Source organism: Delphinus delphis, chromosome X (assembly GCF_949987515.2).
Source record: "Delphinus delphis chromosome X, mDelDel1.2, whole genome shotgun sequence".
NCBI lineage: Eukaryota > Metazoa > Chordata > Mammalia > Artiodactyla > Delphinidae > Delphinus > Delphinus delphis.
Window position 1 is genome coordinate 98,800,215 of NC_082704.1, and position 21,129 is coordinate 98,821,343.

The window sequence follows — 21,129 nt, forward strand, 5'->3', positions numbered from 1 at the left end:
AGCAACAAGAGTTCAAACCAGCTCTATCTCTATGGGAGAACTTGGAAAATTATTGGGAGAGGTTTGGACAGTTAACCAAACATGACGTCATAAGAGGATTATACGTTTCAAATTTCTTCATGTCTCTCAATATCCACTAACATCCCCGGCTGTTCTTTGCCAGTATTATTTCCTACCTGGATAACTGGGATTCCTACGTGCTTCCACTTGTGCCCCTTTGGTCTATTCTTCATATAACAGGATTATATAGCAAACTTTTAAACAACCACTTTACATGATGCCACTTCTATACCTAAAGGTCTAATAGCTTCCCATCGTACCTGATATGAATAGTAAATCCTCACTGTGACTTAAAAGAAAATTAATGACTTATTTCCCGCCCATTTTCTCATAAAACTTGTTTTGCTGTTGTCCTCTCCCTTGCTCTAAATAAACTGGTGTTGTCCTTTCTATTCATCCATTAAAAGCATTCAACAAACAAATACCTTTCATACTGGCCTTCCAGGAAAACATGAATGATAAAATCTATTCTCTAGGTAATATTTTTTTCCTGAACATCCCTTCTAGAACCAGCTTACTGCAGGAGAAGAATGCAAGCTAGCTGACCCAGGGCTATCTCATCTGTGAGTTAATAGAACTGCTGAGCATTTGTCAGTGATGGTATTAGCTGGGTGACTTGTCTTGACTTTTACTTGTCCAAATTCCTTTCTTTTTCAAATTCAGTTTTTGCCTTTTGGCATGATTTCTTTTCAACTTTCAAAGGTTACTTAGAAATAACGAAAGACTGACTGCCTCTAATACACGTAAAATGAAACCTATCATTAACTTCAAAAAAGGTATTAGTGTACTGAAAAGCAGTCACTGCATTAGGTCAAAATTTCATCTTTTGAACAAGAAGTATCTGATGTACACTACATGTGTATGTAATATTTTCTCTTCCGTAATTTAATCTTAAAATTGGAAATAAATATCTATAAAACACTCTGCTATATAAAAATGAGGAACTCAGATGTGAATGTATAGTTATTTTATATGTTTTCTACTGAGCTATTCTTAACTATTTCCCAATCTTAATCCATTTATTGAAAGGGACGTACTGAAGAAGCCAAACTTGTCAATCTTAACAATCAAAAGTGAAAAATACTTATCATATTTGTACATATGCATGCATTACTCATTCATTTTATTTCTGTACCAAGTATAGAAGTAAAAAGTATCTTTTGTTGATCCAACTACTTGTATAAAGTTATGCATTGGAGAAAAGATTCAATAAAAATAATGCCTAAGAAAAGGGCCTTATTGTTCAGAATGACAGCTGCATGCGATAAGGTCATTTTAGGACCCCGATAAGATGAATATACTATTTAAAATATCTACTATGAAAATAATTTATATGCTAGACAAAGGCTAGTTTTAATTAACTGTGCTTTAAAGCAACAACATAGAGACTAAACTTTTTAAAAGGGCAATGGTGAAGGGAGACATTAAGAAATCATAATTAAAAACAAGCGAGCCACAGAGATTGAACATACCTGTCGGCACATGTGGTCCCACTGAGTGTTAAGTTCTCTGAGCTCTGTCTCCAGTCTAGAAGCAAACTCTGGCTCCGCTTCATTCTTTATTTTCTGTCCACCTTCATTGACACTGTTTAGACTGGGCTGAATTGTCTGAATATCACTGACTAAAAGCTAAGGAAATAATTCAATTTAAGTTAGCTGAAAAAATTACCACAACCTATTTGAAATGCAACATAGGTAGGAAACATATAATTAGGAATCATGACACTACACATGAATTTTGCCCTTTAAAATCTGAAATATATGTTGCAAAAAAATGTTCAGTGGTTTTTATGGCATGAATGAAATAGGGAATTATGTATCTGTAGTCTACTTATATTAGTTACAAAAGTAAATACGCTTAATACTTCGTGTGAGAAAACTGCAAAAATGATGAGTTTTATACATTATTATTTTTGAAGGAATTTTGATTTTCAAACACAGGGTATTGCAATAATTGTTTATAGCAAGATGGTGTGAAGGTTATTTTTAAAATGGATTTGCTTTTTTAGCTTATATTCACAAAGAAAGTTCTTTAAAGAGCTAGATTGTTCTCCTCCCACTGCATGACAATTGTATAATCATATTATTTCAAAATACACGTTGTCTTATACTACAGTGCAACACACATGGTAAGAAAAACATAGTATGACTGATAACCTGTAATAAGATATAACAAATAGCTCAAAAAATTCTTTACCTTTAAATTAAACTGCATGTTATATCAAAATAATACTGTAAAGTGAGTGTTGAGTAAAAGGCAATATTTTGTCTATTTCTCTCTTATTTAGCCCAGTTTCTCAACCTTGGCACTACTGTCATTTGGGGCTGGGTAATTCTTTGCTGTGGGGTGCTGTTCTGTGCATTGTAGGATATTTAGATGCATCCCTGGCCTCTACCCACTAGATGCCAGTAGCATCTACCCCACCCCAAGTTGCCACAAATGAAAACGCCTCCAGACATTGCTAAATGTCCCCCAGAGGGACAAAACTGCCCCTGGTTCAGAATCATCAATATAACTAAATAATATTTTCCATATAAAAGTCTTCATATGAAAATATCATATAAAAATCTTACCCTGCACTGCTTCAGCTGTTTTTTAAGAATTTCTGAATCCCCAAGGGCAGGCCATTCCTCTTTCAAGAAAACATCAACTTCGGCCATCCATTTCTTCAGGGTTTTTATGTGATTCTGAAATCAGAGACCCATTTTAAGGCATTATTGGGGTGCTGATTTATCTTAACACAATTCATCACGGTGATATGTTTGAACACAAGCCTAGGAACAATTCCCATGTTTGAAGGATGTCTCTATGTAGCTCTTCAGGAAAAGAATATTTTCTCTAAGACTGCATTTTTATGGCCTACTGTATGAGCACTGGTGTATGAAGTCTGCTATTGTTAAAAATAAAAAATTACTACCAAATGTGGTTTTATGATGTTGCTCTTGAGAACATTAAATCATATCCCCCTCTAGAGAAATTTTAAGTTACAAAACAACTCATGATGATACTAAGAATGTGCCCTTAAGTACATAAAACAAACTATGAACAGTAAACTCAATGTAATGGTGTCTTTATAGCCTCCCTAAACCTGAACTTCCAAAAAACTGTTTTCTACAGTTGACAGTTTACATAGCCCCTCCAGTTGAGAACTTTCAGAACAAGATTTTGTCATCTTTAAAGAGAGAAAAAATTTGCTTTTCGTTTCCCATTTGCCTGACCAGGGTGAAGTAATGATCAGGTGGAAAATGTCATCTTTTATCATTTGTAAATAGCCAAGTACATCCCATTATTTTCTCACATAATGTCTGTTTGTTCTGCTGCTTTTGGGGGGCTACTTTTCAAGTGCATGATTTTTCAAACTCCTTTATTTGCCTACAATTCAACTATGCTGTCCAGATGTGCTACTTTCTCCTTTCTTAATTAAATTTCTATTGAAAATGTGTGCTTCTCAGAAATTTTCCTCTTCAATATGATAAATAATAATGACTTTAAAAGCATTTGACTGAATCTAGAAACTTCAACATTATTATCTGGCTGACATCTTTTGAGCCTAGTTTTGCTCTTTTCTTCACATCACCACTGTCCTAGTTTAGATCTTATTATTGGCTCCTTGATTATTGCATTAGCTCTTTTTGGTATCTGCTTCAGTCTTACTCCACTCTAATCCATTCTCCACAGTGGTGCCAGTATTATTCTCTCCTCCTTCCTCTTCTCAAAGTGATGTTTTAAAAACACAGATATTATCTTATCTTTCCCCCCTTAAAGTAACAGTTCCACCTTATCATTATTTTTAATCCCATCACCATTAGATTATAATTCATATTCCAAAGCATGGTGACCAACCCATTCACGATCTACCCCCAGACCACTTCTCCAATCACATATTTTATTAATCTCCAAACATATCTTTTGTCTCCCCAATATTGAACTACTTCCAGTTAATTGAACATACTGCTCCATTTTGTCAGGAACTCTTTCTTCCTCTTTTATTAGGTGCCTAAATTCTACTTATTCAAGGTGTAGTAAGATAAACCATGCTCCAAGAACATTTCATAACCCCTTTTCCCAGTTTATGTTGCTTTTCTTCTCTTTCCACTATCATAACGTTTACTGCACTGTTTAATTTACTTACTGTGGTAGGTTAAATAACGACCCTCCAAGATGTTCAGGCCCCCATCACTGGCACCTGTGAATACGGTGCCTCATATGGCAAAAAGGAATTCGCAGATGCGATTAAGTTAAGGATTTTGAGATGGGGAGATGATCCTGGGTTATCCAGATGGGCACAATATAACCACAAGGGTCCTTATTAAGACGGAGGCAGGAGTGTAAGAGAGAAATTGGAAGGTGTTATACTACTGGCTTTAAAGACAGAAGATGGAAACATAAGCCAAGGAATGTAGTTTCCAAAAGCTAAAAATGACAAGGAAACAAATTTTCTCCTAAAGCCTCCAGAAAGGACACAGCCCTGCCTATACCTTGATTTTAGCTCACTGAGACTGACATTGAACTTCTGACCCCCAGAACTGTAACATAATAAATGTGTGCTGCTTTAAGCCATTAAATTTGCAGCAACTTATTACAGCAGCAATAGGAAAAAAATACACTCACCTTTCTCCTTCACCAGAACATGGGCTCCTTGATGGCAAGGACCAAGTAATTGTACCCTCTTTCGCCAGTGGTACTGATAAAAATGTTTTTATGTATATGTGTGTATGCATGTATATGCATGTTCCTACGTAGAGACACATAAATGTGGATGTTGTGCTTTAAAGAATGATTTAAAACTGCTTGGTCTTTTGGTTTGTGAAAGGTAAGAAAAAAACAACTAAGTAGCTGGACTGGGATTTAGATCCAAAGGTGTCTTATTCCAATGCTTTTCCATCATGCCATGATGCTTTCAAGATTCTTCCCAGCATTAACATTCTTCACAATAATTTACCACATAAGAGAGATATTACCTGCATCACCAAATGTTTTAAACTTTAGACTACAGTGTAATTGTTGGTTTACTAATGCTTGGGTGATCAGGTGGCACTATTCAAACAAATTAAGTCAGTAGAAGTTGGTTTGTAGAAGGTGATGGGGTCAAATTTATACATAAAATTACAAGTGAAATATGCTGATGAAATGATATGACTATATTACATGGTAGATAACTTCTTATCTATTCATAAGCTAAATGATACCTCTATTTAGAGGACAACCAGACTAAAGAAAAGATGGGTTTTGAAAATTACTGAGCTAAAAACATGTTTAAGTCCTATTGGTATTGGTGAAAAAAAAAAAAAACTAATTCTAAAGAAAATCTAAGAAGCAGAACTCTTAATTAAAGTTTTCTTAAAATCAATAGGCAGACTATACTCCTTTGAGACAGATTTGTGTCTTTTGACCTTATCACTGACTTTGAGGGACTATGGAGGTTAAATGTCTTTAAATTTTGTAACTCATCATTAGGAGACAAACAAGTAAAGAAAAAAATGAATATAAAAAGTAAAATCTTGAAGTACCTGAAGTTTTCGGAGTTTAGCCATTTGCTCCTCCAGCTTTTGGCAATGTTCGACCAGCTGGGCGCAGAGTTTCTTCCATCGGCCCTCAATCTCTTCAAATTCTGACTGATATTTCCTGCTAATATTAGAGGGCGCTTTCCTTGACATCTCTTTCACAGTGGTGCTGAGATAGTTCAGGCCATTTTGTTGTTCTTGTAGAGAGTTTTGTAAAGCCTCAAAATTAAAAAGAAGAAAGTGCATTTATACTGACTGATAAATACTAACGAGTTTCATTGTTCAATTTCATTGACTAGTTTCAGATAAATCAAATTACTTAAAATGAAAGCTACGTGATTCAAACATCTAAAAATAAATTATGTACATTAATTATAAAATAGTCATTTAAATTCTAATTTTAATAAGAGTAGTTTACACATTATTTAATAATATTTTATTTAAAAATCTATGCCTAGTCTTCTGAACAATGCCAAATATATACAAAGCTATATATTACTGAACCAAAGAGCTTTAGCACACCTAATTTTATTACATTTTGTCTGTATATTAATAACTGCATTTATGATTCAATTAATGGAGTTTAACTTAATTATACTGAGCCTTTAAGTAAGATAACTTTTAACCTTCATAGATAAAAATATAACTAAATCAGATTGATAGATGTGATAACAAAGCTCTGAATAAGTTACCAGATGGAAGGTTTACTAATGCCACTTAATGAATGTTTTTTTATTTTTCAAAAGACACTGCTCTGTTCTGTAGTATCACAGTGAAATTCTAGGGAATTTTGGGGAGAATTTACAAACTTGATTTTACATTTGTACTGTATATTCTATTCCACCCCTTATAACACGATGCATATCTTTAGGTTTCACCGACTCAGTATTTATTTAAATGTTACTTTCTGGTTATAAACTAAAAAGGGTGAAGATAAAAAATTGAAAAAAATACCCATTATATACAACTATTACTTTTTTTTTTTTTTTTTGCGGTACGCGGGCGTCTCACTGTTGTGGCCTCTCCCGCTGCGGAGCACAGGCTCCGGACGCGCAGGCTCCGGACACGCAGGCTCAGTGGCCATGGCCCACGGGTCTAGCCGCTCCACAGCATGTGAGATCTTCCCGGACCGGGGCAAGAACCCGTGTCCCCTGCATCGGCAGGCAGACTCTCAACCACTGCGCCACCAGGGAAGCCCACAACTATTACTTTTTACATAAACTTCCAGTTCTTTCCATGTAAAACTAAACCTTGAAGAGCTAATCATATTTTACCACTCACATATGCATAATTATGTGTCAAACATAATTTGGTGGTTGCATACCTTATGTTTATTTTGTGATGTTATTTTTTATTTTTATTTATTAAACTGTTACCCTTGATTATTTACACAATATCTAGTATGCATAGAACTACATTTTTTTAAACATCTTTATTGGAGTACAATTGCTTTACAATGGTGTGTTAGTTTCTGCTTTATAACAAAGTGAATCAGTTATACATATACATATGTCTCCATATCTCTTCCCTCTTGCATCTCCCTCCCTCCCTCCCTCCCTCCCTCCCTATCCCACCCTACTAGGTGGTAACAAAGCACCAGGCTGATCTCCCTGTGCTCTGCGGCTGCTTCCCACTACCTATTTATTTTACGTTTAGTAGTGTATATATGTCCATGCCACTCTCTCACTTTGTCCCAGCTTACCCTTCCCCCTACCCATATCCTCAAGTCCATTCTCTAGTAGGTCTGCATCTTTAGTCCCGTCTTGCCGCTAGGTTCTTCATGACTTTTTTTTTTTTAGATTCCATATATATGTGCTAGCATATGGTATTTGTTTTTCTCTTTCTGACTTACTTCACTCTGTATGACAGACTCTAGGTCCATCAACCTCACTACAAATAACTCAATTTCGTTTCTTTTTATGGCTGAGTAATATTCCATTGTATATATGTGCCACATCTTCTTTACCCATTTATATGTTGCTGGACACTTAGGTTGCTTCCATGTCCTGGCTATTGTAAATAGAGCTGCAATGAACACTGTGGCACATGACACTTTATGAATTATGGTTTTCTCAGGGTATATGCCCAATAATGGGATTGCTGGCTCGTATGGTAGTTCTATTTTTAGTATTTTAAGGAACCTCCATACTGTTCTCCACAGTGGCCGTATCAATTTACATTCCCTCCAACAGTGAAAGAGGGTTCTCTTTTCTCCACGCCCTCTCCAGCATTTATTGTTTGTAGATTTTTTGATGATGGCCATTCTGACCGGTGTGAGATGATATCTCATTGGAGCTGTGATTTGCATTTCTCTAATGATTAGTGGTGTTGAGCATCTTTCATGTGTTTGTTGGCAATCTGTATATCTTCTTTGGAGAAATGTCTATTTAGGTCTTCTGCCCATTTTTGGATTGGGTTGTTTGTTTTTTTGATATTGAGCTGCATGAGCTGCTTCTAAATTTTGGAGATTAATCCTTTGCCCATTGCTTCATTTGCAAATATTTTCTCCCATTCTGAGGGTTGTGTTTTCGTCTTGTTTATGGTTTCCTTTGCTGTGCAAAAGCTTTTGAGTTTCATTAGGTCCCATTTGTTTATTTTTGTTTTTATTTCCGTTTCTCTAGGAGGTGTGTCAAAAAGGATCCTGCTGTGATTTATGTCACAGAGTATTCTGCTTCGGCTTTCCCCTAAGAGTTTGATAGTTTCTGGCCTTATATTTAGGTCTTTAATCCATTTTGAGTTTATTTTTGTGTATGGTGTTAGGGAGTGTTCTAATTTCATTCTTTTACATGTAGTTGTCCAGTTTTCCCACCACCACATATTGAAGAGGCTGTCTTTTCTCCATTGTATATTCTTGCCTCCTTTATCAAAGATAAGGTGACCGTATGTGCGTGAGTTTATCTCTGGGCTTTCTATCCTGTTCCATTGATCTATCTTTCTGTTTCTGTCCCAGTACCATACTGTCTTGGTTACTGTAGCTTTGTAGTATAGCCTGAAGTCAGGGAGCCTGATTCCTCCAGCTCCGTGTTTCTTTCTCAAGATTACTTTGGCTATTTGGGGTCTTTTGTGGTTCCATACAAATTGTGAATTTTTTTGTTCTAGTTCTGTGAAAAATGCCAGTCGTAGTTTGATAGGGATTGCATTGAATCTGTAGATTGCTTTGGGTAGTAGAGTCATTTTCACAATGTCGATTCTTCAAATGCAAGAACATGGTGTATCTCTCCATCTATATGTATCATCTTTAATTTCTTTTATCAGTGTCTTATAATTTTCTGCATACAGGTCTTTTGCCTCCTTAGGCAGGTTTATTCCTAGATATTTTATTCTTTTTGTTGCAATGGTAAATGGGAGTGTTTTCTTAATTTCACTTTCATATTTTTCATCATTAGTGTATGGGAATGCAAGAGATTTCTGTGCATTAATTTGTATCCTGCCACTTTACCAAATTCATTGATTAGCTCTAGCACTTTTCTGGTAGCATCTTTAGGATTCTCTATGTTTAGTGTCATGTAATCTGCAAACAGTGACAGCTTTACTTCTTTTTCGATTTGGATTCCTTTTATTTCTTTTTCTTCTCTGATTGCTGTGGCTAAAACTTCCAAAACTATGTTGAATAATAGTGGTGAGAGTGGGCAACCTTGTGTTGTTCCTCATCTTACTGGAAATGGTTTCACTTTTTCACCACTGGGGACGATGTTGGCTATGGGTTTGTCATATATGGTCTTTATTATGTTGAGGAAAGTTCCCTCTATGTAGAACTACATTTTGAGCTAAGCAATTTATTGTGAGCCTTCTCCCATGTCATTAAGTATTTTTCAAAAACAGATTTTAATTGCTTCTGCAGTTCATTTAACCATTTCCCATTATTAGCTGTATAAATTAATTTTAAGTTTTCCACTCTTTTAAATTATGTTTATGATCTATTTATGTATATCTCTATGTATCTATATCTGAAAAGTTTTCCTCAGCAAAACTTACATTCAATTTACATTCCCTCCAATAAGTGAGATGTAGTTCACTGCTGCCAGATCTGCACTTACTATATCTTTTGGGTTTCTTTTTTTTTTTGCAATTTAGTATGTAAAAAATAGTATCTCATTTTGTAAATTTGTACTACATCCTTACAATTTCTTTTGTTAATTAAAGTATAGTTGAGTTAATATATTAGTTTCAGGTGCACAACATAGTAAGTCAGTGTTTTAATAGATGATACTCCATTTAAAGTTACTATAAAACATTGGCTATATTCCTTGTGCTGTACAAGATATCCTTGTATCTTACTTATTTTACACATAGTAGTTTGTACCTCTTAATCCCATACCCCCATTTTGCCCCTCCCCCACCCCTCTGCCCACTGGCAACCACTAGTTTGTTCTCTGTATGAGTCTGTTTCTGTTTTGTTATATTCATTTGTTTTATTTTTTTAGATTTCTTTTTGCACTTTAGTACGTAAAAAAATATCTCATTTTGTAAATTTGTACTACATCCTTTACAATTTGAGGTACAATTTTTCATAGGATTAATGGTCATTTATGTCTCTTTCTGGTGACTACCTTATTAATGACTTACTCAGACAAGTGTTTTCCTTATCTCATTTTTCTTTAAAATTGGCTCTGGTATTTTTACAATGTTTGTGATCACTTCCATTGATTTTTGTGCTTCCCCATATGTTTTTAAAGTTTTATTAAAAATTTCTCCAAAATTTATGATTAAAATGTTTTTGACTTTTTAATCTATGTGGTAGCTTGTTTTGGTGTAACATTTGACACAAGGTTCTAACTTCATTTTTTTCAGTTAGTTAATAATTCATCTTCTCAATAATATTTATAAATAATTTTCCCTCCATCACTGTTTTATCAATGGAAATACACTGTTCCATTCATCTGCATACAGTTTCTTTTATACTTAACCCACTCTCCTAATTGCTATACCTTTGTACTCTTATGTCCTTACATTTATAGTTTTATTAAGTCACATATTCTTCAAAGTAAATTTTGGAACTATTTCAGGTATTACAAACAACAACATAAAGGGGCAAAAAGATTAAACAGTTATAGGTTGTTTGGTATTATAGTAGAGGAAATAGTTTAAATAGTACAACATATACTGGGAAGTGTTTAAATAAAGATTTCTTTGAAGAACTTCTTCTAAAATTACTTTTTTAGGAAATAATATTTAATTCCCAAAAAAGAACTCTTGATATAACAAAGTTAAATTTTTAACTTTTTTTCTTAATTTAATTCTCAAAATGTGGACATATTATCTCAGCTCTTAATACAATGAATGAATACACTTTAATGTCTTACAAAATAAAATGTGATTAGATATACAACACAGGCTTTTCAGAACTAGCAGGGAAAGTATTCTAAAATCTCATACAAATTATTTCTTTAATTTCCCATATTAGTATTTTATTTCCTGATATAAGACTATTAAAATACAGTGACTAGAACTCAAAACTTAATTACAATATTACATCAAAAGGGGTTTAAATTAAAACTAATTTTATAACTACATTAATTTTACCACTTTCTTTTTGGAAATGTGAGATGAGCTCTAAATCAGCAAGCAAAGGGGAGGAATAATACCAGAACTTCTATAATAATCAAAATCCATGTTTCTGAAAATACACACTAAGCAGGAAAGAATATACTTCTTAAGTAGACCGTATCATTGTTTTCAAAGATGGAATTTTTATCTTATGGAGAGAAGGCACAAATGCATAAAATATTACACTTTTAAATTCTTAATCTTCATTTTTTCAGCTGGTAAACTATTACACTTATCACGATTATTTTAATTCGAGTATTATATTAAGGTTATACCAATGTGATTGCTTGATAGATGAGATCTGTACTGTATTGTTTAAGACATTTAAATAGTCACAGACCTGTAACTCCCCGAGTCTCTGCTCCATGATCTCATATTCAGTGACAGTAACCTGAGGTACAGAGAGTTTGGTTTCTGACTGCTGGATCCACATGAGGATGGTACTCATGGTCTCCTGATAGCGCATGGGTGGCAAAGTGTCCAAAACTTTATCGAAAGGGAAAAAAAGAGAATCATTTAACCATTTAAAACTTTGTCATTTGTTTTCCTAAGCTGCCAGCAAACTCAATCATACTAATAATTACAAATATTAACAAAGTGTGAAAATGTGAATATACAGATTAGAATATGATTATGTTGTTGAAGATAAATTCCTATTACATGCCTGATATTTTGACAGAAACTATGCATATATTACATCGAATCCTCCTATCAGCCTTGCTAGATTTGCATTGTTTAATTCATGTTTTTTAAGGTGAGGAAATGGAGCAACAGAGAGGCTGAGTAACTTGCCCAAGGTAACACAGATGGTAGTTGGAGAAACCAAGTAGAGTTCATGTATATTTGACTTTGAAGACTACTCTCTTTCTGTATTATCATTTGCCTTTGGGGAAAATAGTATCATTATCTACAGCAGGTGATATTTTATATTACATCAGTTCATGCTGTATTTTACTAAAAGAAACACAATTTGTGTGCGTTTAGTGTCAGAAACTCTAATAATGATCACGTACATTATCATTCTTAATTCTTACAATAAACCTGTGAGATAGACATTTTTATTCCATTTACATTTGAGGAAACAGAGGCTATAAAAGAAGGCCAACTAATCTGTTCATAGTCAAACATCTAGTAAGTGTCACAGCCAGGATTTTAAACCAAGATCATCCTGTTTCAAAGTCAAAGCCACCAACAGACAATGTACTTTCTCTAACATATATATATATATATATATATATATATATATATACACACACACACACACACCACACACACACACACATATATGTATATGTACATACATATATTCATTCCAACTATATATAAAATTAGGGAATGAAATTTATATATATATGGGAAAGTACAATGTGTGTGTATATATAGCTATATACAAGTTTTTAATCTAAAATGTATATATACTATTTATTACTATACATTATTTTCTATTTTATACACGCCCACACAGATTATGTGACTTAAGTAGCTATACTGACCATGTTCAAGGTTGAGAATTTTGGCAGATAACTGGAAACCATAAAAATGATCTTCAGTGTTTTAAGAAGAATAAAAAAGAAATTGTAGAAATGAAACATGCAATAAGTGAAAAAGTGATAACACAATGAACAGGTTTAAATGCAGATTAGACAAAGCTAAACAGAGAATTAGTAAACCTGAAGGTAGGCAAGAAACATATACATGTATGTGTGTGTGTGTGTATGTATGTGTATTTATATATATGTATACATGCATATACATATATATCTGGAATGAAGCATGGAGAGACAAACAGATGGAAAATAAAGATGAGAGAATAAGAGACATAGAAAAAAACAGTAAAATGAACATAAATGTATCCCAGAATCACAGAGAGACATGGGACAGAAGCCACATTTGAAGAGATAATGGCTGAGAATTTCCCTAAACAGATAAAATCACACTGCAAAATACTAGCTCAAATCACTATATCCAATTGCATTATTTAAACCACATTATTTTTATCAGATAGCCTATGAGTTTCACTTCTATATACCAATTCCTTCTGAACTAAATGAAAAGAATATAGGAAAGTACTTTGCACGTTTGTTAAGTGGGGTTTTCAAATGGAAAATATATTTCTAGAAAGTGTGTTAGAAAGGGATACTGAGAATTTTACTCAATGTGCTTATATTTATTTGGCAGTTCATGCCCAAATATATTTTAAGAGGCCTTCTTTAACCTGAGCACTTCTGATTTCATACTGGAGGATCTCAAAAGATCTCTGTGGTACTTTAAACCTCACTGCTTTCTTTCATATAAATAATGTGTTTCTCTGCTAACTACATACATTTGAATGCTAGGTAATTATTAATAAAAACAAAGAGGGATCTCATGAATAGTACTGAAGTAAAGCAGTATTTAGTTATGATGAAGCAAAGAGATGGAAGGAGACAGGTCTATGGGTAGAGACAAGGAGGTATGTTGGATAGATTATAAAATGTACCAAGTTTAGTTTAACTGAACTTGAACATATACATTCTGGAAAACAGTGCTTGTTTTCCTTGTGGCAGTGGCTGGGACACAATAAACATTTATTAGAAGCTTGTCAGAGGTGATATGAATCAGTCCAATTTTATCCAGATGATGAATATATGTCAGGAGAGAAAGGTAAGTATAGAAAGAGTTGATGAAGATATTAGGGTTACTTTTTATTAGAAAAAGATCAACAGGTTTTTCATTAACATCTATCAGAATTGCTTCTCCATTCTGTTTGTACAGAAGGAGGCTGTGTAGCATGACAATTAGCAAGTCTGATTATGCAGTTCAGTAAACCTGTCTTTTGGAATTGGCTCTCCACTCACTAGCTTTGGCAAATTACTTAACATTTTAGCATCTTAGACCTCATTTATAAAAATGGGGATGTAGATACTTTGGGGAGAATTAATTGAAGTCATTTATTATTCCTTCATTCAGCCAATAATTATTCAGTGCTCTGAGCACCAGGGAAGCAAGAAGTAAAAATTAAAATAGCAAAGCGTTGGCTTTCATTATGCTTAAAATCTAATTGGTGAGTCAGAAAATTAACAAACAAATCAAGAGACTATAATGACTAATAGAAATAAATGGCAGTGAAGAAAAATTAAGTTATGGCGGTGGGGGGGAGATCCTTCCAGATAACGCAATAAAAAAAATTTAAGATTGAGAATTAGATATAAAAATGTTGGAGCAACGAGGATTTACACAAGGGATGGTGGGCAATCAATAGATTAGCAATGGAAGATACTACCATCTCCAAGCTTAGAGGGACAAAGGGAAGAGGTGTGAGATGGTGTTACAAGAAACCAATAATTGGAACCACCCAGCAGGAGCTGAATTCACAGGGGGATTCCCTTTGGGGATGCAGGGTCCCTGAGGTATGCTGTTTCCAGAGAGGGCTAGAAAGTTGGAGGATTCATTCTCAGCCACTGATGGAGAGGCACCCTGTAACACTGAGAGGGGAAGAGAATATTCTATCTTCTCTCCTCTTCTCACCTTCAGTATCCTCCAAGTGCCTCCCACTGGCTGAACCAAGCAGGTAGACAGTTTAAAAAAAGGATCCTAGGAAGTGTAGTTTTCATAGGAAGAGCAGGGAATGGCACTGAGAAGAGACAAACAGAAGATCTGCCTGGAGATGATGGTGCGAGTGCGTACAGAGGGGAGGGAACGGAATTTGAGAGGGGCAACAAAGTACATCAGTGGTTTTACCAATATTCCATTTCTTAAGTTTAGTAGCTCAGTATGCAGATTTCTATTTTTTTCATTATTTAAAAAAATGTCTATATGTTACAGAAACTCTTTGAATACAATAAAAGTATTAAATAAAATAAAAAGGATAGAAAGGGACCAGACAGTGAATAAAAAAGCCCTCTCTTTGGAAGTATCACTTGACAAGAGACTTAAAAGCACTGAAGGAGGGAGCCATATGAATACAGAGAAGAAAGGTTTTCCAGGTGGGTAATAACAAGTTTAACAGTCCAAAGACATGAGTATTTCTAGTAAGGTAGGAGCACAGCAAGGAGGCAAGTGTAGCAAGAACAAAGTGAGCAAGGTGAAGTGTGGTGCGACATTAGGGCAGGGGAAACTACGACCATGAAGGCCTTTGTAGATCTTAATAAGATGCTACATTTTATTCTAAATTTGTCTCTATATTTGCTGATTACTGCATCCATTGTTGGGTACATATTTGCTATTATTATTAGCTAGAAGGGAGATGCAATACAACAGGAAAGTGAAGGAGACGTACTCAAGACTAAGTAGAAATTTTAAGAGTTTAATACAAAGTTTTATCTATGTTAATAAAAGGAGAACACTTCCTTGCTAGGGAGAGAACAAAAGCTGAATAGAGGCACTCATGTTCTTTCATTTGTGGGGAGAGGTAGGTTCCTTTGAACTAATTTTACTTTCTAGAGAACCAGATGCATAGCCAAACCTAAGACATTGCTCTGAAATGATTTACAAACACACACACATACACACACACATGTCCACACATGAAGACATACAATGCATGCATATGAATATCCTAACACACACAGAGTGAATTTAAAAAGTTAGTGTCCACTTCATCCTGCAAAGAGAATCATGATCAGACCAAACTTTAAATAATAATAATAGATAAAGATCAAGGGAAATGGTAACAAAAAGGATGAAAGTGTTTTATTTGTTTAACTTCAGGTTTACTTAAATACTGTTGTTTCAGTACTGGTTAATACTTAATGGTCATTTAAAAATACATATACAAGGCATAGTTTATTATATTGCACAGCATATTTAACCATGTATTTGGAAGAGTGTTTAGACTGTGCTGAGGATAATCTTGGCATTTGTAGCATCCTGGGGAAAGATTGTATTTGTAGTTGTAATTGTACCTACATTAAATGAGAGGAAACAAAGATTTTCTGACTTGTCAGCTTATCACCAAAGTGATAAGGTAGCATGAGCACTGTACAAGTATAAAACAGTTACTTAACTCATAAGTATATGTTATAATATTATAGATGGTCCAAAACTCAGTCAGCATCCACCTATGGAATAGATCAAAGGAGGGAGGGAGGAAAGGAGACAGACAGATAGACAGACTGACAGAAATAAAATGCCATACATTCAAAGAATCCATTGTTTTTCAGCACAGGCCAGCATAAAACAAAAATCTCTCAAATCCAGAAAGAAGATGACCACTGAAACATTCTATATTATTAAATAATAAATTTGATTGATCTTTCTTCTATTAACCAATACAATTCTAGCTAGATCTTAAGAAATAATCACAACTTGATACATTATTTTTCTTTGTGTTAAACAAAATGTCAACAAAGTATGCATTAATTTGCATTATTCAATGAATAACTTACATTATGTAAAGTCTCATGTTCTCTTCAAAACCCTGATAAAGTATTGAAGAATCCAGACCACCATTGCATGTGGGCACTATTTACCATATTGTATAGATGGAACATCTTATTCTGTATTCTGATTCGGGATGTTTGGGCACATTTTTTTCCTTGAAATCTGGATCCTAAGTAAACTCTCTGGGTGTTTCACAGGTGGATTGCTTTGGGGAGGAGCTAGAACTGAAACAGGACCTAGCAAGTCCATAGTTTCTGAACTAGCTATCTCACTACCCATGTGTGGGTTCATCAATCAGGAAATACATCTGAAGAGCTGTGGGAATAGTTACCCAATGGGCTCTAATCTCACCCTCAAGTCCACTTCATTTCTAAGGGAGGCCCTGATTGTCTTCTCCCTTATTTAGCTTCCTTCTGGTCTCTCAGTTTAATGAGAAGGGAAATATTTCAGTTTCTGAACTGTTGATATTTTTCTGTATAACTGCTTCGGATCAGTATTCGGATGCAAGACGTAAAGTTCTCTCGTTGAGAGCTAAACCAAACTTCCACTCTATTCTGAGAAGACAGAACAACTTGTGAAAAGATCAAATGCCTTTGTTAGTATCTCACAGGTAAGTTATTTAGCTCAAGCAAAAACCCACACAAGGGAAGATCCTTCCTAGTCTCTCCACGTGTACTTTTGCTTCCTTTCAATCTATCCTCACTGCTCAGTTTCTGAAAATGCAAAACTGATTTATGATGTTATATCACAGCATAAAACCCATCAGTATTGTTTCATTTTTCTCATGTTAGTGTCTAGAACCCTCACCGTGGCTCATAAAAGGCCTTTCTAGACTGTTTGCCTCTCTAGGCTCACCTTGCATCACTCTCTCCTCTCTGTGCTCCAGGGACACAGGACTTCTCAGATTCTTAGCTAGCCAGCACCTACTACCCTTAATCTCACTAATTCCTGTTCATCTTTCAGCTTCTGTGTCCTCTCTGAGGACTAAGAAAGATAATTTATAAGACTGTTGTTTGTAGACTAAAAATTACTACGAATATAGAATACATTTAACTTCTAATATTATTTTCTCATATCATCTTTGCCAAATACCAACCACCAATTCCTCACACCAGTTTTCACCATTTAAAGTACACTTAAGATGTCAAGATTTTGTTTCATTGTGAGAACACTAGTAAAGAAGAAAAGGAAAGAGGGAATGAAAGTCAAGATGGATTCCCAAGATGGTAGCTCTTACTTGCTGAATACTTAATATGTTCAAAGCACCATGTAGTAATACAAGAAATGAGATTTACTCCCCGGTGTAAGTTTGGGGGAAAACATACATATGGAAAATTCCTTGAAAATAATTATTAATTAACAAACTGAACTGCAATATGACTTGATGTGGTGAACTTTTATTCACCATTTTTATATATGTACATAATACATATATTATATATAAATATATATTACATAAAATTATATATAATTTATACATATAATACACAATATATGCAATGTATAAATTATATATACACAATTTATATATAATATTTAATACACATAATGCATATAAATTATATATACAAATATAAATTGAATAATTTATAATTCATATATATAATCCATATTTAATTAATGATTATTAATGAATCAAAATAAGTTTTCCAAAAGAGTGAATCAAAGTGTTAGAGATATTTGGTTAATATAGTGGAAAGGAGCACATTTATTTAGACATAAATGAAATGAAAATATTTGGCACTTTTATAAACAATCATCATATATATGCAAGATAAAGAGAAGACATGCTAATATAGATGGGTATACTGATAGCTATATGAACAGAGGTTATATATTAATATATATTTATATTATGGTGTCATAATCAAATCTGTTATCATCACACATCAACATTCTGAACACCTTTAAAAGAAACAGAAAAAAATGTTAAACCTTAATATAATGAATAAGTCTATGTAAATTAAAAAAATTTCAGTGAATAAGCTCCTCTGACAACCAGTTACAGTATAACCATTAACATGTACTTGACTTTAAGGGAGGTTTATGGATTTTATGATAAGAAAAATGCATTATTCTTAAATAGGTCAACGTTTGAAAATTTAGGACATTTACAATCTTCTCCCAATTGATTTTACAGAGGCCCAGCAACAAGTACACTGAAATCCACAAGAGGGAGCTGACGTTACTGTAAAGTTGTATTACCTGATTCCCTATCAGGAAAATAAACCCCTCAGTAAAAATGACTTTGAAGTAAAAGAAAGGGAAAAAAATGCATTTATCTTTCATTACATGACCTCACCAGGAAATAAAAAGGAAAAAAAATAGGAAAGTGAGGAAAGCCCGTGTATTACCCTAGGCTGATTCTAGCATTGTTATTATGTGGTAAATTTTTTGCACATTTGCAAAGGAAAGCAGTTAAAAATGTGTATTCCAACAAATTAAAGTTTCAGTAGAAAACAAATATATGTTCTTGTGATTCTCATGACAACTTTGAGGATGACTTTTTAAAAAAAATATTTTTACCTTAATGCCTTAAAAATCTAGTTTTACTCTATAATCCTTTGTGTGTACATATATATACACATGTATATATGTGTATGGTGAACCAAAGACCCATTCGCTAATGCTTAAAAATGTTCATAAACCTGCTTGTCAAAGGAATTTTTGTCTGATGAGTAGGGATATTTGGACTGTGTATTAATATCATAAGAGCAAACTGGTGAGAGACAAAATTGACATCCTGAAAAATTTGCTCGTCATATGGTAGGCATTTGCATAATTGCTCCACTCATATGTTGTATTTTACCAGTAAATGAGAAAAAGAAGATATTGTATATTTATAGCGATCCAAGAGTAAAATGCAGCCCAAAGAATAATTTGTCCTTGGCTGAGTTTCAGTTGCCACATGTATGCTACAGCTATAATAATCTTCATATAAATTGATAGAAGTATTAGCAAGATGCCTAGCTAGATATCCTTGCACATGAAGCAAACTGGATTTGATGAAAACCTACTAACAGGGCTTCCACTGCTCTTTTATTTCCTTCAATGTTCCAAACATTTGACTGTAAAATTTTCAACCTGCCAAGGAGAAGTTACGCCTATACACAACATATACTTTATTTGTTCTTCATAGTCATGACATTATTATGGAGGGAGCAAGAAATGGAAATCTAACAGATTTGTTTTCCGAAAACAACATTCCATTAGTTGTTACTACAGGTTGTAGAGAGTATGGTTTCTTTGATGGAAATCATTCTTTCATGTTAGTACTTTCTCTTTTCACGATAAATAACTAATTTGGAAAACATCAAGTTAGTCATTTTAAGTATTTTTACTTACTTGTCTGTAGCTCTTTCTCTCTGGCCTGCATATCAGCAAAGACTTGGTTAAAATGATTTGTAAAGGCCACAAAGTCTGCATCCAGGAACATTGGCCCTTGTCCTTTCTCTTTCAGGGCTATGCTTTGAATTTTTAGTCGCTCAATTTGAGGCTGAAGAACTGACAGCCGGTTGACTTCATCCTGTACCATAATTTAGAGTATTAAAATAAATAACGTTTTTACTTTGCATACATTACATTTTTGCAAAGAAAAGTATTAAAAGGCAGTGATGCAAACTTAGCTTAATGCCCTTATCAAAATATTGGTAAGAAACATCCATAATGGTTGAAGCAAGCCTCCAGCACAGGTGATCAATTTAAGAATACCTTGACTCTTCATTCAATAGATATCATCATATACAATGATTTTTAAATTTCAAAATGACATCATTTAGAACATTAATGGGCATAAATATATACAGCTGAAAAGTACTATGAATGACCTTATATCTTCTTCATAAATCAAACATGGATGTTTCTCTACCCCGCTCATGTCAAAATTGTGCACCTTTACTTCAAATTCTAAGCTCATTCAATGAACAATTTTCTTTAAATTCACTTGTGTAGAATATAAATTGTATATATAGCTACATGTCTGCATATATACATACTACATTAAATTATGTTTATATATTAATTTTATATAGATTACATATATATGTAATCTATGTAATATTTATGTATATACACTCACATATTTGTGTCTATAATTATCTAAGTTTTGTACAGTCTTATCACTTCTCCTGACTGAATAGGCAATTACCATCATTTTAATTAGGGAGACTGTTTGCTCTGCTTTACTCTTGTTGTCCTGGCATAATTGTTAACAGCACCCCCTTTCACTCTCAAGACTACTCTGATTTAGTTGATAAAAATCACAAGGACACTCTGCCGTGCTGTCCAATGTAGTAGTCTCTCATCACATGTAGCTACTGAGCACCTAAAAAGTGCTTAGTCCAAATTTAGATGTGCTGTCATTGGAAAACATACACTGAATTTTGAAGACTTAGTATGAAAATACAAACTCATAGTTTAAAATAATGATTAAATCTTGAAATGATATTTTTGATATATCAGGTTAAATAAAATGCATTATTGAAATTCATTTATTTACCTCTTTTTCCTATTTAAATGTCATTTCTAGAACATTTAAAATTACACATGACTTGAATTTGTGGCCTGCATTCAATTTCTTTGGAACGGTGCTGTTCTTGGTGTAAATGTTTTCATACTCTTTTGTTTCCAGTGAAGTTGCAATTCATATGTTTCTAAT

The 21,129-nt window shown here is 33.8% G+C and overlaps 1 protein-coding gene across 1 annotated transcript in view; it reads right to left on the minus strand.

The window, feature by feature from the left end:
• DMD (dystrophin) overlaps positions 1 to 21,129 on the minus strand; it is a 2,124,682-nt gene that overhangs the window by 1,382,455 nt on the left and 721,098 nt on the right. The window contains exons 21-25 of the mRNA XM_060001925.1: positions 19,818 to 19,998; positions 11,452 to 11,597; positions 5,571 to 5,783; positions 2,634 to 2,747; positions 1,533 to 1,688 (exon numbers count right to left, since the gene is read on the minus strand). Of these exons, the coding sequence (XP_059857908.1) occupies positions 1,533 to 1,688; positions 2,634 to 2,747; positions 5,571 to 5,783; positions 11,452 to 11,597; positions 19,818 to 19,998 (810 nt within the window). The remainder of the gene's footprint in view (positions 1 to 1,532; positions 1,689 to 2,633; positions 2,748 to 5,570; positions 5,784 to 11,451; positions 11,598 to 19,817; positions 19,999 to 21,129) is intronic.